Below are 15,842 nucleotides of genomic sequence, written 5' to 3' on the forward strand. Positions count from 1 at the left end.
TTTTTTTCTGTAAACCACCTGCCTGTACTGTTTTTTCTCTAGCAAATTTCTAACAATTCTTCCTCATTGCTTCTTCTTGCCAGTTTTTCATTGCTGCATCATCTGTGGCCTCTTAAAATGGTTCCAAAGCCTTAAAGTGGTTGTTAAGCCACTCTAACATGTATATACCATCAGCACTGTCTCCTATTGTAGTATCCCCCTCTGTGTGCGATTTATAAAAAGAAATTCTGAAAATACCTAATTTCACTGCTGAGATTGCGATCACATAACTGGCCAGCTTTCTCCTTTCCTCCTCTGAGAGATGCAGTGGGTAGGGCTGAGATCCCTCTGCTGATGTCAGTCCGGAGGGGAGGAGGAGAGGAGGAGAGGGCTGGCTGGTCATGTGATTGCAATCTCGGCTTTCGAATAGGAAAGTAGGAAAGACCCTCACCATGCCAGCATCCAAAATATATATTCAAGGATTGACCAAGTCAAAAAATTAGCGGACGCTGTGGGCACATAAGGCACATAACGAGAGAGAGAATCAGTAAAAAAAGTATACATTTTATTACAACATAGTTTTATTAAAACATATAAACAACATGTCAGTTTGGACAAGTTTTCCCAGGCAAGCTTATGTTTATATGTAATTAGTCTCTGTGTATATGTACTCCTCCTGGAAAAATGTTGTAACAATCATAATGCATACTTATATAGATATATACTACATTGAATATTTACACATGTACTCAGGATGGATCAAGAGCCTTGAGGCGATTCAGTTCGCAGCTACAGCGCTATACAAGTCTGTCATTCATTTATTCATTCTTCTTTTTAAATATACCAGAACCTACCCAGTATGTGTCCTGAGGAAGCTAATATTTTAGTGAAACATGTCCAAGAGCAAGTTTTTGGAGGGCATTACTGGATCAGACATTTTTCTTCTACCTTGATACAGCATTAAATTAATCTTTGTACCGTAGGCTCAGTCCTCTATAACTGCATTATTGGGTAACTGGTAACTGTGTTCATACAGGGTGTTATTTGTATGTTGATTATATGTTTTTTTAACTATGTTGTAATAAAATGTATACTTTTTTACTGATTCTCTCTCTCATTATGTGCCCACAAAGTCCACAAATTTTTTGACTTGGTGAATCCTTGAATATTGCTCTTAAATGAGGTATTTACAGCATTTATATTTATAAATCATTCACAGAGGAGGCACTGCAATAGGAGGCAGTGCTGATGGCCTATACAGGTTAGTGTTATGAGAGCAGCAGCAGGGGGGAGGGGTGGCTCACACACAGACAGAGAGGAGAGGGGGGAAGAGGAAACAGCAGTCCCCATTCCATCTCCCTATAAAACAGAGTCTTGGGGGCACTCTGCACATGCTCAGTTTGATGTGTATTGCTAGACAGTTTTTTTTTTTTGAGAGGGTGCATGTGATCAGCACAGGGCCAATCAGCATTGTCCAGACAGAGGGTCTGGTCATTCAGTCTCATAGGACAGTCAGAGGAGAATGAAAACTCCTCCTACAAGCTGTAACCAGTGTTCAGCTAGACACATATAAAAGTCAAAAGACTGCTATATACTGCTGATGAGAAAAGGTATTTAGCAGTTTATATTTACTAAAACTATTGCATTGCCATGTTCTGTGCACTGTGGGAGACCAGATATAGTGTATGCAGGGTCCTAGGTTTAGTAACACTTTAACCTCTTAGCGCTAGAGCCTCCCAGCCCTTTAAGAGGTTTATGACTAAAGGAGGCTGGGCGGGCGGGTCTTAAGACCACATGACCGCCGTGATTGGCTGTCCATTATTTTGCACAGGTGATTTGATCAGTTTCACTGCCTTAGTAATTACCACAGCCGTTTCATCTGAGAGAAATCCTGAAAACATAACCTGTTGAGTAGTGGAGTTGAAAAACACTGGGTTAGAGGTAACTGTGTCTGGAGCATGCAGCACGTATGCTCTTGGCACAGGTGTATGAGCAGCAATAGATGCAAATATGCAGCCCCTTTGGCGCTAAGGCACTGAGAGGCCGCATATTTGCATAAGGGTTAAGGGATCCTTCAATCATGTTTTTTAACAGATTTGTTCATTTTCAATTATACATTCAAAGCTGCATAAAATGGTGCTGTCTCCATTGTATATTTTATTTAGCCATCCCATGCCTTATTATGACAGTAGTTTACCTATCAGTCAAAAAAATGGCCAGACTATTCGACAATAAAGTGGTTGTAAAGGCAGAAGGTTTTTTTTTTTTTTTTTTAAATCTTAATGCATTCTATGCAGCTCCTCAGGGATCTGTGGAGGGGTCAGGAGCACCAAAGAGGGACCCGCTCTCTATGTAAAAGGCTGCTCTGTGTAAAACTACTGCACAGAGCAGGTAAGTATAACATGTTTTTTATTTTTAAAGAAAAAAAATGAGACCAGTATCATTGTAATTTTATTGGGGTTTGACTCTTTGGATTCACAAAACTGTCTTGTGTCTTCATTTACTTTTTACTTTTTTTGTAAATGAGTAGTTGTACTTATTTATATAGGGGGTGGGGGGCAGGGCCTGAGATAAACAAACATGGGGTGCTTTATCAGAAGTACCACCTTCCCTATTTAGGGCATGTGGCCTGGTATTATTCCGGGGGACGGGTGTGCTCACTCGTTCCCCTCCTCTTTTCCTGGCCTGTTGGGCTGCATGCTCAGATAAGGGTTTGGTATGGATTTTGGGGGAACTCAAGGTTGTTTTTTGGTGTAGGGTCCTCCTTACAATCCATACCATAGATACCATAGATGCTGCTCTGGTAATGTAAGCCTTTTTAAGGTGAAAACTTAAGAGCTGGAACTATTCCAGTGTGTCACTAACATTGCTGAGAGCTTCTGCACCTGTGTTAGTGAGACTCTGATACAAAATTGTTTGGAAACTGTTAAGCAAGTACCTTGCCGCGGTTCACCACATGTTATTTATTACTTTCGCTTAACCAAATAATAACTGTTCAAATTTCCTTGGTCACCATGTAACTTTTCTCTCGGAACCAACTGGCCCCCACCCAAATACTGGTTATGGCAATTAAACTAAAAGAAAAAAATTGTTTAAAAAATGAAAGTGCAATAAAATAAATTTAAAAAAATCTAAAAGCCCCCTGCTTTGATGCATGGGCAAATATGAATGCAAATTCATGTGTAGGGCATGTTTGCTTGTGTAAACAAGAAATCTGCAACATTTTAGGCATCACCGCACCGCACGCGTTGGAATGAGAGAAATAATTCTAGAGTCATCACTTACTGTAAAATCTAAACTAATGGACTGCATAGAAAATATCCCCTTGTAGACAATTTTGGAAAATGGTTTTAGCCATTTCTTGGTCTTGCACAATTTTACTGTATGGCTTGGTATGTATCTACCTCACACTGGAAGGAGCCATCAGAAGATGGGTACACTGTAGTCATAAAGGGATGGACATGGTCATCAACAATACTCACGTAGTCTGTGGCATTTAAACGATGCTCTATTGGTACTAAGGGGTCCAAAGCATGCCAAGAAAATATCCCCCACACTATTACACCACCATCACCAGCTTGAACCGTTGATACAAGGCAGGATGGATCCATGTTGTTTATGCCAAATTTTGACCCTACCATCTTACTGTCGTAGCTGAAATCGAAACTTATCAGACCAGGCAACTTTTTCCAATCTTCTACTGTCCAATTTTGGTGAGCTTGTGCAAATTGTAGCCTAGTTTCTGGTTCTTAGGTGACAGGAATGGCACTCAGTGTGGTCTTCTGCTGCTTCAAGGTTCAATGTGTTGTGTATTCAGAGATGGTATTCTGCATACCTTGGTTGTAATGAGTGAGTATTTCTATCATCTGGAACCAGTCTGCCCATTCTCCTCTTGAGGATGCCCCACAGATGCTCAATATGGTTTAGGTCTGGAGACATGCTTGGCTATTCCATCACCTTTACCCTCAAGGAAGTATTCGTCTTGGAGTTGTGTTTGGGTTCGTTATCATGTTGGAATACTGCCCTGTGGCCCAGTCTCCGAAGGGAGGGGATCATGCTCTGCTTCAGTATGTCACAGTGCATGTTGGCATTCATGGTTCCCTCAATGAACTGTAGCTCCCCAGTGTCAGAAGCACTCGTGCAGCCCCAGACCATGACACTCCCACCAGCATGCTTGGCTGTAGACAAGACACTCGCCTTTGTACTCCTCACCTGGTTGCCGACACACACGCTTGGCACCATCTGAACCAAATAAGTTTATCTTGGTCTCATCAGACCACAGAACATGGTTCCAGTAAGCCATGTTCTTAGTCCGCTTGCCTTCAACAAACTGTTTACAGGCTTTCTTGTGCAGTGTCTACAGAAGAGGCTTCCTTCTGGGATGACAGCCATGCAGACCAATTTCATGCAGTGTGACCCCCCACCCCTTCAACCTCTGCAACAATACTGGCAGCTAGGCTTGTGCAATCCATTTCGTAATGAATCGAAATTCGGCCGAATTTTGCATCTTTCGGACATTCGGATGCATCCGAGTGTCCGAATAAAAAAATAACGAATAACAACGAATACGAAAGAAATATAACGAATTAATTTGACATGATTCGGTAATTCTTTAAAGATCTAATGAAACATATGGTCAGCTCAAAGTAAATCTTATAGTCCAATCAGCTAATTAATTTGTGCCGGAGGTTGGATTACTGGCAAAGTGCATTCCTGAGAACTGAGTTAGAAGGGTGTTGTATTGTATTTGAGCCAAGGAGAAGAGATATTGTCATTGTGTGTGTTAAAAGATTCAATAAACAAACGACTTTCCAAACTACGAATCATTATCACAAATGTCTATACATACATAAATAGCGAATTTCAACAAATACGAACGAATGAATTCGACACTCTACAAATAATAACAAATTATCGGAAAACGTATTAACGTAACATAACGAATATAACAGAACGAAATGATGTATTTTACGAATGACAACGAACCGAAACTAAACGAAATTTTCCATTGTGCACAAGTCTACTGACAGCACTCATACGTCTATTTCTCAAAGGCAACCTCTGAACATGACGCTGAGCATGTGCACTCAACTTCTTTGGTCGACCATGGTGAGGTCTGTTCTGCGAGAAACCTGTCCTGTTAAACTGCTGTATGGTCTTGGCCACTATGCTGCAGCTCAGTTTCAGGGTCTTGGCAATCTTCTTATAGCCTAGGCCATCTTTATGTAGAGCAACAGTTCAGATCTTCAGAGAGTTCTTTGCCATGAGATCAGTATGAGAGTGAGAGCGATAACAAATTTAACAAACCTGCTCCCCATTCACACATGAGACCCTGTAACACTAACGAGTCACATGACACCGGGGAGGGAAAATGGCTAATTGCCTCCAATTTGGACATTTTCACTTCGGGGTGTACTCACTTTTGTTGCCAATGGTTTAGACATTAATGGCTGTGTATTGAGTTATTTTGAAGGGACATCAAATTTACATTGTTATACAAGCTGTACACTCACTACTTTACATTGTAGCAAAGTGTCATTTTTTCAGTGTTGTCACATGAAAAGATATAATAAAATATTTACAAAAATGTGGGGGGTGTACTCACTTTTTTGAGATACTGTATATATATATGTGAGTGGAGTTATAGATTAATACATTTCTGGGGTGCCAGTCTATAATCCCGATTCTTGTATTTTATGGGTGTTGTTACCACTTGGGAGGGCAACCCCAGCAATTTACTGTTTGTTGCCACCACCAAATGATTTTATAGTGTGAGTTGTGAAGTACCCCCTTCCCCATTCCAAGTGCGGCCCACCCCAATGTACAATAGGCTAAGAATAGAATGAAATGACGGCCATCTAATCAAATATATTTCTCTTGGACAATAAAACTGGTATGATATTTAATATCTCTGGTCTTTTCTATTTATATTTTTACAATATTTCTACTTTTTATTCATACTTATTAACAATCCTCTGAAAGCATGCACTGTATAAAAAAACATTGTTTTATGGAGTTTTGGATTAAATGTTTTTAGCAAACCCGGTAAAACATATGACAGATTTTTCATCTTCTTTTTTGCCAGGCATGGGAATTTTATACATCAAGCCTTATGGCAATTAGGGCGACTGTCCATAGACTTGCCACAATATGATTTATTTAATTGCATTTGTAATTGCCAAGGTCGTGTGTCCTTGGACGGAATCCCACCACGCTTCTCCTTCAGGGTATAAATTCACGATAGGAGCAGCTAAGACTTTCACTCAACATCTCAGAGATCAACCATGAAGTTCCTCGTAATTGCAGCCCTCCTGGGCTTGGCAGGTATGAATTTAAATTGTACTATACAATAGCTATCTGCTGTTTTATCAGTTTTTTTTTAATGACTCATAAACGAAGAGATCTATTTATTAAACAAATGTCACAAGCATTTATCTAGGCTTCAAACATTTTCCCTGTATTTTCACTAATACTATAACCTTCAATGATCACCATCTCCGGCTGGTGGCAAAAATGCAGTATATTTCAATGCAATACTATAGTTTGGCCACTAGATGGAGATGATGATCATAGGAAGTCATAATATTAGAGGGATAGGCAACCAGTTGCCCCCCTGCTGTTGCGGAACTATATTTCCCATGAGGCATTGCAAGATAGGCAGTTACAATTACTCCCAGAGGCATGATGGGACTTGTAGTTCTACAACAGCTGGAGGGCCTCAGGTTGCCTACTATATGGCTAAAACTTGTGCAGTCTGGCCAAATGTTTGTGACATTCATCCAATAATGAATGTTCCATAAATAGACTCCTAAGTAACAGTTTTGATCTTTCTGATAAAAATGACTCAATGGAAATATCCTATTTGGCTGTTTTGCTTTGGTTAAAAGTAGTCCTTTTGGCTAATGTTTTTAAAATGGTAAATATAGAAAATATAGAACACCCCTCTTTATAAATGCCTTTTTAAAATCCCTGCCCTTTCAATGCTCTGCTTTATATTATAAGAAGCTGAATTCCAGGCAAATGTATGACACATTTTAATGCAAATCTGTATTAATTAATACATCATTCAATTTAGATTTTTAATACAATTTGACCTGGTATCAGCCGCATAAAGTCCCTGTACAGCTGACTGAGAGAGGGACGTACAGCAGAGCTTATAATGGGAGAGAGAAAAGCAATACAACGTGTCAGTTAGCTGTTCTGCAATGCCCATGTGCTAGTAAGAGACATCCTGATAGGAGGAAAGAGTAGTGTGACAGAGAGGTGAGATCTAGACATGTGCATGATGAAAAAAAAATGGTTTAATTTTTTTTAGATTCATTAATCTAGCTATTTAGTTTCATTCAATTCATATTTGGAATTTGTATTCGGAATTAGTTTTATCTTTTGAATTTACAAGTTGTTTTTTTTTTTGGATTCAAAACCTTCAAATCGATAGGTTTAGAATCGGTTGAATCAAAAACGTTATATTTTTTTTCAATTAGAAGTGAACAAACAAAAGAAAGATCTTCAAATTATTACAATGACTCTTTAAATCACCTTTGGCTTAACAAAATCAGCATTATTTCAAAATGGTACTCTAATAACACACAGTCTTAGATTTCAGAAATATGTTTACAGTTAGAATTCAAATGGAATTCAATGTAAAATTCGATTAAAATTTAAATTAGAATTTTCATAAATTCGGACTAATTTAGTTTTGTTATACAGAGCATTCTTAAAACTGTGTTTATACTGTAATTCGGGTATTCAGAAATAACCAAATCTCTGAATAGCGAAAAATTTGCCTGAATATTTATTTGAAACGAAACGAATCGCACATGTCTAGTGAGCTCATCAGTCTGCTGCTTCTCCTTCACTGTCCTGTGAAAGGCCGAAGGAAGGACAAGATCTGTAAGTATTATTAACTGCAGCAAAGCAAAAAGCAGGTCTTCTGCGGGGTTTTGCTGCATGACCCCCTTTCATTTCATCTATGTTTAGCAGAGGGCCTGGAGTTCAGCTTTAAGCAATCTGCTGTTATACTGGCTGGACAATAAGCATTACTAAATGACATTTTTGACTGCAGCTGCCTTTGATGATGATGACAAGATTGTTGGAGGTTTCACCTGCACCAAGAACTCCATCCCTTACCAGGTCTCTCTGAACTCTGGGTACCACTTCTGTGGAGGGACCCTGATGAACAGCCTGTGGGTGATCTCTGCTGCTCACTGCTACAAATCGTAAGAGCAATTTCTCTTCTTCTTTAAATTCTGTATGTTTTTTGTCCAATACATTTTTGTTTTCTTTGCTTTATTGAAATAGTCAAAGAATTTTTGCTCAGAAGTTATCTTTAAAGTTGAAGTTTGCCTTTCTTGGTTCCTCCCCCAATCCCCACCAGACTGCTAGTGAAATAAAAAGAAAAGCTTTTTTATTTTTTTACATATCTTATTTTAGCCCCCATGATATCATCACTGGGTCACTGTGCTTCTCAATGCAATGCTGGCAGATCGTGGCTGGTGGGAGGGCGCAATGCCTCAGTACTTCTTTCAAGAACCCTCAGCCCTGATGCAAGCAGTGGGCTGGCTTTTGGGAGGGGTTATGCAAATATCATGCCTTAAAGGGTAGATGGTGGTCTAGGAGAGAATCATAACTAGGCAGACTGCATTTGCACAGAGACAGCCAACTCTAGGGTCTGCATCTCCTCCCTGAATGGCCATGCCTGTTGTATTTTGGTCAGTTGCCTGATGTGCTGAATCCTCTTTTTCCTTGGTTTACTCTCTGCAGTGAGTGTGTCTGGCATATGCCAAAAGTGGTGCTGACATCAGTATAGCTCTGCATGAAAACAAGGTGCTCAGGGGCAGGGCAAAGGATTTTTCCTTGCGGAGGGTAGTCCTGATGGATGCACAAAGTAGTGCTGACATGATGGCATCAGCATAACTATCTGCATGAATACAAGGTGCTCAGGGGTGGGGCTAGGGTTTTCTCCTTGCGGAGGGTAGTCCTGATGGATGCACAAAGTAGTGCTGACATGATGACATCAGCATAACTATCTGCATGAATACAAGGTGCTCAAGGATGGGGCTAGGGTTTTCTCCTTGAGGAGGGTAGTCCTGATGGATGCACAAAGTAGTGCTGACATGATGGCATCAGCATAACTATCTGCATGAATACAAGGTGCTCAAGGATGGGGCTAGGGTTTTCTCCCTTTGGTGGAGGGTCCTGAGAAATGAAGAAAGTGGTGCTGACATGACATCAGCACAGGACTCTGCATGAATACAGGGTGCTCAGGGGTGGGGCTAGGATTTTCTCCCTGCGGTGGGTGGTCCTGACGGATGCAGAAAGTAGTTCTGACATGATGATATCAGCATAGCTCTCTATATGAATACACAACCCTCAGGGGTGGGGCTAGGATGTGCTGCTATCACAGTCTAGCCTTCTGGTTGCTTTTGAGTTGAGTGATCCTGGGAAGACTGAGGACATCTTGTGGTGAAGATAAGGTACTGTAGGCAACAGCAGTGGATTGAATGTTTTTTGTGTTTTTTAGGGTGCCCATTAAAAAAATGCCCATAAGTGAAGTTTTAACCTTCCTGAACCAATTACCTTATTACTCAACCAAGCTGCTAAAATTGATCACTTAAAGGCACTCTGGTGCTATGTAAAAGACATTCAATTAACTACATAAAGGCATAAAGATCCTTTTAGCATGTGATAAATATTTACATTTTCCTAATTTTTTCAGGAGCATTCAGGTCAGACTGGGAGAACATAATATTGCCCTGAATGAGGGCACCGAGCAGTTCATCAACTCTGCCAGGGTCATCAGACATGGAAGCTACAACTCCAGAACCCTGGACAACGACATCATGTTGATCAAGCTCTCCTCTCCTGCCACCCTCAACTCCTACGTCAAGGCCGCACCTCTGCCCTCTGGCTGTGCCGCTGCCGGCACCAGCTGTCTGATCTCTGGATGGGGAAACACTCTGAGCAGTGGAAGTAAGTCACAAAATATTATTTCCTAGACTTGTGATTCACAGCTAAATCTTAGATAGGTCAAACATAGAAGAATCATTTTTTGCTGACTTTTTTGTGTTTTTTTCCTTTTAGCTAATTATCCAGATCAACTGCAGTGTCTCAATGCCCCAATTCTGTCAGATAGCCAGTGCCAAAACTCTTACCCTGGAGAAATCACCAAAAATATGTTCTGTGCTGGCTATCTGGCCGGTGGAAAGGACTCCTGCCAGGTAATCTATGATTGTTTTTGTATTTGTAGAGCTATTTGCAAATAGGGTGGTGAAACAAAGTAACTACATCTGCAAATGTACATGTACTTTTGAGGAACCAAATAGCTAAGATATATAAATACATATTCCACTGGGTTTCATTCAAGTATAGTGCTTACCAATAAGTTTAGTCCAGCCAAAAAAAAACTGTTTTAGGGCTTTTTGACACACTTTAAAAATAAAGTTCCTTAAATTAGGATTTCTACACAGGGTTCAGCTTCATACAGCATTTAAAGCACAAAAACTTCATGTTACTAGCAGTTCACCTCATGCTACACAGCTCTCTGGGATACAGACTCGCAATCCAGTTCACACTATGCATCTACACCACTGAAACTCCAGGTGTCAGCCTGGTCTGTGTAGACGTGCCCCTGCTGCTCCCTGCAGCACTGGCCCATGCCCTTGCCTCTGGGCAGGGGACCTTCTGTCTCCCGGTTTGAGCCCTGAACTGCAGACTGCCTTTTGATTATAACAGCTGTGTGCTCCTGCATACACAGCCTGCTGGTCCTCATTAAAATCTGGACAAAATGATAGAGAATTTGTACTTTCATTGACTCTTTGAATCCTCCAAACGCCAGAATCCATGCTGGGTGTTCCTTGTTTATAAATGCTGTATGCTCCTGCGCACACAGAGTTGAAAGTTCAGTGGGCATTGAGTATTAGAGAATATATAACTATAAATGATAAGTACTGTGCATTAAGTGACCTCATAGCAGCAACTTTTCTATGATACACACACAGCATAAGTCAATAGTCCATAAATAAAGTTGCACTAAATTTGTGAAAAAAAAGTTAGACAAGAAAGACAGCAGAAAGACAGCAGAACACGCTGCAAGCAAAGAGTCCAAGCAAAGAGTCCAAACAGCGATGAAGGAATCAATCCCACGTAGCACTACTGATCGCCGGAATAGTGTGCGATTTCCACAGAAAAGCCTCTACCTTATAAATTTGCCGCTTACCTGCTCTTTATGACCTGCTATTATAGAAGGTCTATCACGCTGGCTATTATACCCAGCCAAGGCCTCTGTTCTTCCAGGGGGATCAAGTTGAAATGCACTTGCGACTCAAGGGAGAACCCGATCATAAAAGGATCCCAAAAAAAGATAAAGCTTCCATAGTGTAAAATCTTCAACATTGTGTTTAATATAAAAAAGATTGCACTTACAAGTCAGTAAAAACATGCATAAATAAGCCGGCCATCTCAAATGTAGCAGCCTGTCCTTCCGGGACCTGTGTGAATGTCACTGTTGAAGATTTTACACTGTGGAACTCTGGTTGAGAAACCTTGCCATACCTCATTGTTCTCTTAAGGAATCAATTTGCTCTGATATAAGATCATTTGACCACACAGAACTGCTACAATTGTTATGCAAGCTCTCTTAGTTTTACATCTGCTAAGATTATTCTTTTAAATGTGGTTTACGATTTTGAAGATGTCTATTTGATTTGAAAAATCTGTCTCCTCAGGGTGACTCAGGTGGCCCCGTGGTCTGTAATGGACAGCTCCAGGGTATTGTCTCCTGGGGATACGGCTGTGCTCAGAAGAACTACCCCGGTGTCTACACCAGGGTCTGCAACTACAACTCCTGGATCGCCAGCACTGTGGCTGCTAACTAAACCTTTATCCAGAAGGATCCTTTCTAATGATCTCAGAAACAAATTGGAATTACTATCTGCATTAATGAATAAATTAACACTAATGGCCTAAAAACTATGGTGTGATATTTCTTTTGATATTTAACCTATAAAAATATATAGTTTTTAATCAGGGTCAGATTGTCTAAACACTGAGCTTTGTATTTCTGTCAATTCAGTCCTGAGGTTACCACAGCTGTGCCACACAGTATAGTCCTGTCTGGTAGGGTAAGAGACCTTATTTCTCCTAGCTGTGATACAGTAACACTTACAGGTCTTACCCATCCGCTAGCCTGTGTTTGGACAGTAAAGGAGAAGCAGCAAACAAATGAGCTACTTCTCACTGTCCCGCTGCCCTCTCCTCCTATCAGCATTTCCCTTTTTAATACTACAAGCCAACTGATTTTCTTCTTATGCTACTTTTCACTCTCTCAGTTTAAGCTCTGCTGTACATGGGGGGCAAAAGGTTGATACCAAGTCAGATTAGGTACCTACATTTCTTGCATTAAAAACGTACACGAAAAATTTTCAACTTTAGTTCAGGGATATACAGACTTTGTAAATGTCCTGGCCTATGGTGAGGACTAGTACTGTACTCAAACAACAATCACTCAGTGTAGGGAGGAACAACTCTAGCCCCTGCGTGTACAGTTGACTCCTGAGAAATTACCCTAAAACAAGAAACTTGGGGCATTGATCATTGCACCAGCTTAAACTGAAACAAAGGCAAGGATTTAAAAATTTAGCAAAAAGTTGCATACTCAGTCAGGTATTGAAACCACAGCTGAAAGGTTTTTAAAAAAAACTGAGGGATTGATATTAGTTTAAGGGTTACCCTAGCTATGGAAAATACACACAGCTATACAAAACATAGTCCCTTCTAATCCCCTCACCCCCACTGGCCAGTCTGTTGGCAGCCAGCTTTGGGGTCTAAAGTCTAAGTTGAGGCGCTCTAAATTGAGTTTTGCTATCCAAGCAAGGGGAACACTCTTTAAATTCATGGGGTCCCAGAAAGGTGTAGCACTGTCCATTTAAGAAGGGATTTGACAATAATGGGGGTCAAAGGCTTTTTTTGCTTCTTTGGCCTCCATCCCAAAGAGTCCTACCTCTCCTGGCTCAAGCAGCCACTTACTTGTCTCTCTCCAAAGCTCTAAGTGTCGCTTCTCTCTGGTGTTTCGAACCTCTGTTATCAGCAGAGTCACTTCTGACAAGTTCTCTGACAAATGAGATAACATGAGCTAAAAATATGTATTGGGGAGGCTGCTTAGAGGGAGATAAGCACTGAGCTTGTCTGTTCACAATGCAGCTCTGCATGTTCCTTCATTCCTCTGCGTATGTGGAGAGAGGGGGGTCCCTTTTCTCCAATCAGCTCTCACGCAGTGTAAGTGCAATCTCCCCACCCTCTTCACTGTGCTGAGACAGTTGAAGGAAGTTTTTTAACACAATCTGCACTTCTGAAAGGGTGTAGAAAGGGGAAACAGCAGATATGCAAGTAAAAGTTACAGCGCCTTGAAAAAGTATTCATACCCCTTGAAGTTTTCCACACGTTACAACCAAAAACCTAAATATATTTTATTGGAATTTTATGTTATAAATCAACACATATGCTTCGTACACACAATCAAACAATCCGGTGAAAAAGTCTGCCGGACAATACCGCCATGTGTGGGCTCCGGCGGACTTTTTTTACCCAAAAGTCTGGCGGACTAAGAAAGTATTTTTGCACTCCAATCTGTCCGCCGGACTCGCATTTCGGCGGACAATCTGGCTGTGTGTGTGCCAGTCCGCCGTACTTTTGAAATGAATGGACTTTTCCCGCCCGGAGAAAAGTCCGCTAATTTTGAGCACGTCTCCAGGTAGCCGGGGCCAGCGAAGGAGTCGTTGCTGGCCCCGTCACCTGGTATGGACTTAAAGGGAACCCCTACGCCGAAAAATCGGCGTGGGGGTCCCCCCTCAGTTCCATATCAGACCCTTATCCGAGCATGCTACCCGGCCGGCCAGGAAAGGGAGTGGGGACGAGCGAGCGCCCCCCCTCCTGAGCCGTACCAGGCCGTGTGCCCTCAACATGGGGGATGCCTTGTACCACAAAGCACCTTGTCCCCATGTTGATGAGGACAAGGGCCTCTTCCCGACAACCCTGGCCGTTGGTTGTCGGGTCTGCGGGCAGGGGGCTTATCGGAATCCGGGAGCCCCCTTTAAGAAGGGGGCCCCCGGATCCCGGCCCCCCACCCTATGTGAATGAGTAGGGTGGAGGGCCGGGATCCGGGGGCCCCCTTATTAAAGGGGGCTCCCGGATTCCGATAAGCCCCCCGCCCGCAGACCCCGACAACCAATGGCCAGGGTTGTCGGGAAGAGGCCCTTGTCCTCATCAACATGGGGACAAGGTGCTTTGGGGTGCTTTGGGGGGGCACCCCCCATGTTGAGGGCACGCTGCCTGGTACGGCTCAGGAGGGGGACGCTCGCTCGTCCCCACCCCCTTTCCTGGCCAGCCGGGTAGCGTGCTCGGATAAGGGTCTGATATGGACCTGAAGGGGGACCCCCACACCAATTTTTCAGCGTAGGGGTTCCCCTTTAGGTCCATACCAGGTGACGGTGGCCCCGGCTACCTGGAGACGCGCTTAAAATGAGCGGACTTTCTTCCGCGTGTGTGGGCGAGTCCGTTCATTTCAAAAGTACGGCGCATAGTCCGGCGGACTTAGTACACCGTATTAGTCCGCTGAAAAAGTACCGTGTGTGGGCAAGTGGCTAGTTCGGAAAGTCCGGCGGACAGTCCGGCGGAAAGTCCGCCAGACTAAGTCCGTCGGATAGTCTGCTACATGTGTACGCGGCAATAGTGGCACATAATTGTCAAGTGGAAGCAAAATGATAAATGGTTTTCAATTTTTTTTTACAAATAAATATATGAAAAGTGTAGTGTGCATTTGTGTTCAGTCCCCTTTACTCCGATACCCCTAACTAAAATCTAGTGGAACCAATTGCCTTCAAAAGTCACCTAATCAGTAAATATAGTCCATCTGTGCCTAATTTAACATCAGTGTAAATACAGCTGTTCTGTAGAGCTCTCAGAGGTTTGTTAGAGAAAGTTAATGAACAAACAGCATCATGAAGGCCAAGGAACCCACCAGACAAGTCAGGGATAAAGTTGTGGAGAAGTTTAAAGCAAGATTAGATTATAAACACATTTCCCAAGCTTTGAATATCTTACAGAGCACAGTTCAATCCATCATCCGAAAATGGAAAGAGTAAGGCACAACTGCAAACCTACCAAGACATGACCATCCACCTAAACTGACAGGCTGGGTAACTCGGGAGGAGCTGCAGAGATCCACAGCTCAGGTGGGAGAATCTGTACACAGGACAACTATTAGTGGTGCACTCCACAAAACTGGTCTTTATGCAAGAGTGGCAAGAGGAAAGCCATTGTTGAATGAAAGCCATAATAAGGACCGTTAGCAGTTTGCAAGAAGCCATGTGGGGGACACAACTAACATTTTGGCCTAAAAGCAAAACCCTATGTGTGGAGGAACACTAACATTGCACATCACCCTGAATACACCACACCCACTGTGAAACATGGTGGTGGCAGCGTCATGTTGTGGGGCTGCTTTTCTTCAGCAGGGACAGGAAAGCTAATGGATGGGAAAGCAGTGGGTGGGAAGATGGATAGGGCCAAATACAGGTCAATCTTAGAAGAAAACCTGTTAGAGTCTGCAAAAGTCTTGAGACTGGGGCAGAGATTCACCTTTCAATGACCCTAAACATACAGCCAGAGCTACAATGGAATGTGTTAGCCCTTGTACACATGGTCGGACATTCTGACGGAAAATGTCGGACCGCGTTGTCGGATAATCCGACCGTCAGTGGGCTTCATCTGACTTTTTCCGTCAGAATGCCCGACCAACAAAGTTTGAGAGCTGGATATAAAAACTTTCCGACAACATGATCTGATCGGGCTTTGTCCGATCGTTT

The 15,842-nt window shown here is 42.3% G+C and overlaps 1 protein-coding gene across 1 annotated transcript; it reads left to right on the forward strand.

The window, feature by feature from the left end:
* Positions 1-6,237: 6,237 nt before the first annotated feature.
* LOC143930633 (trypsin-like) lies at positions 6,238-11,949 on the forward strand. Its single transcript, XM_077455130.1, has 5 exons — positions 6,238-6,303; positions 8,045-8,198; positions 9,698-9,951; positions 10,063-10,199; positions 11,706-11,949. Exons 1-5 carry the CDS (start codon positions 6,264-6,266, stop codon positions 11,853-11,855), a joined length of 735 nt encoding a protein of 244 aa, XP_077311256.1. The 5' UTR covers positions 6,238-6,263; the 3' UTR covers positions 11,856-11,949.
* Positions 11,950-15,842: the final 3,893 nt, after the last annotated feature.

This window comes from Lithobates pipiens, unplaced genomic scaffold (assembly GCF_037356315.1).
Source record: "Lithobates pipiens isolate NorthernLeopardFrog02 unplaced genomic scaffold, aLitPip1_a1.2 Scaffold_25, whole genome shotgun sequence".
Taxonomy (NCBI): Eukaryota; Metazoa; Chordata; class Amphibia; order Anura; family Ranidae; genus Lithobates; species Lithobates pipiens.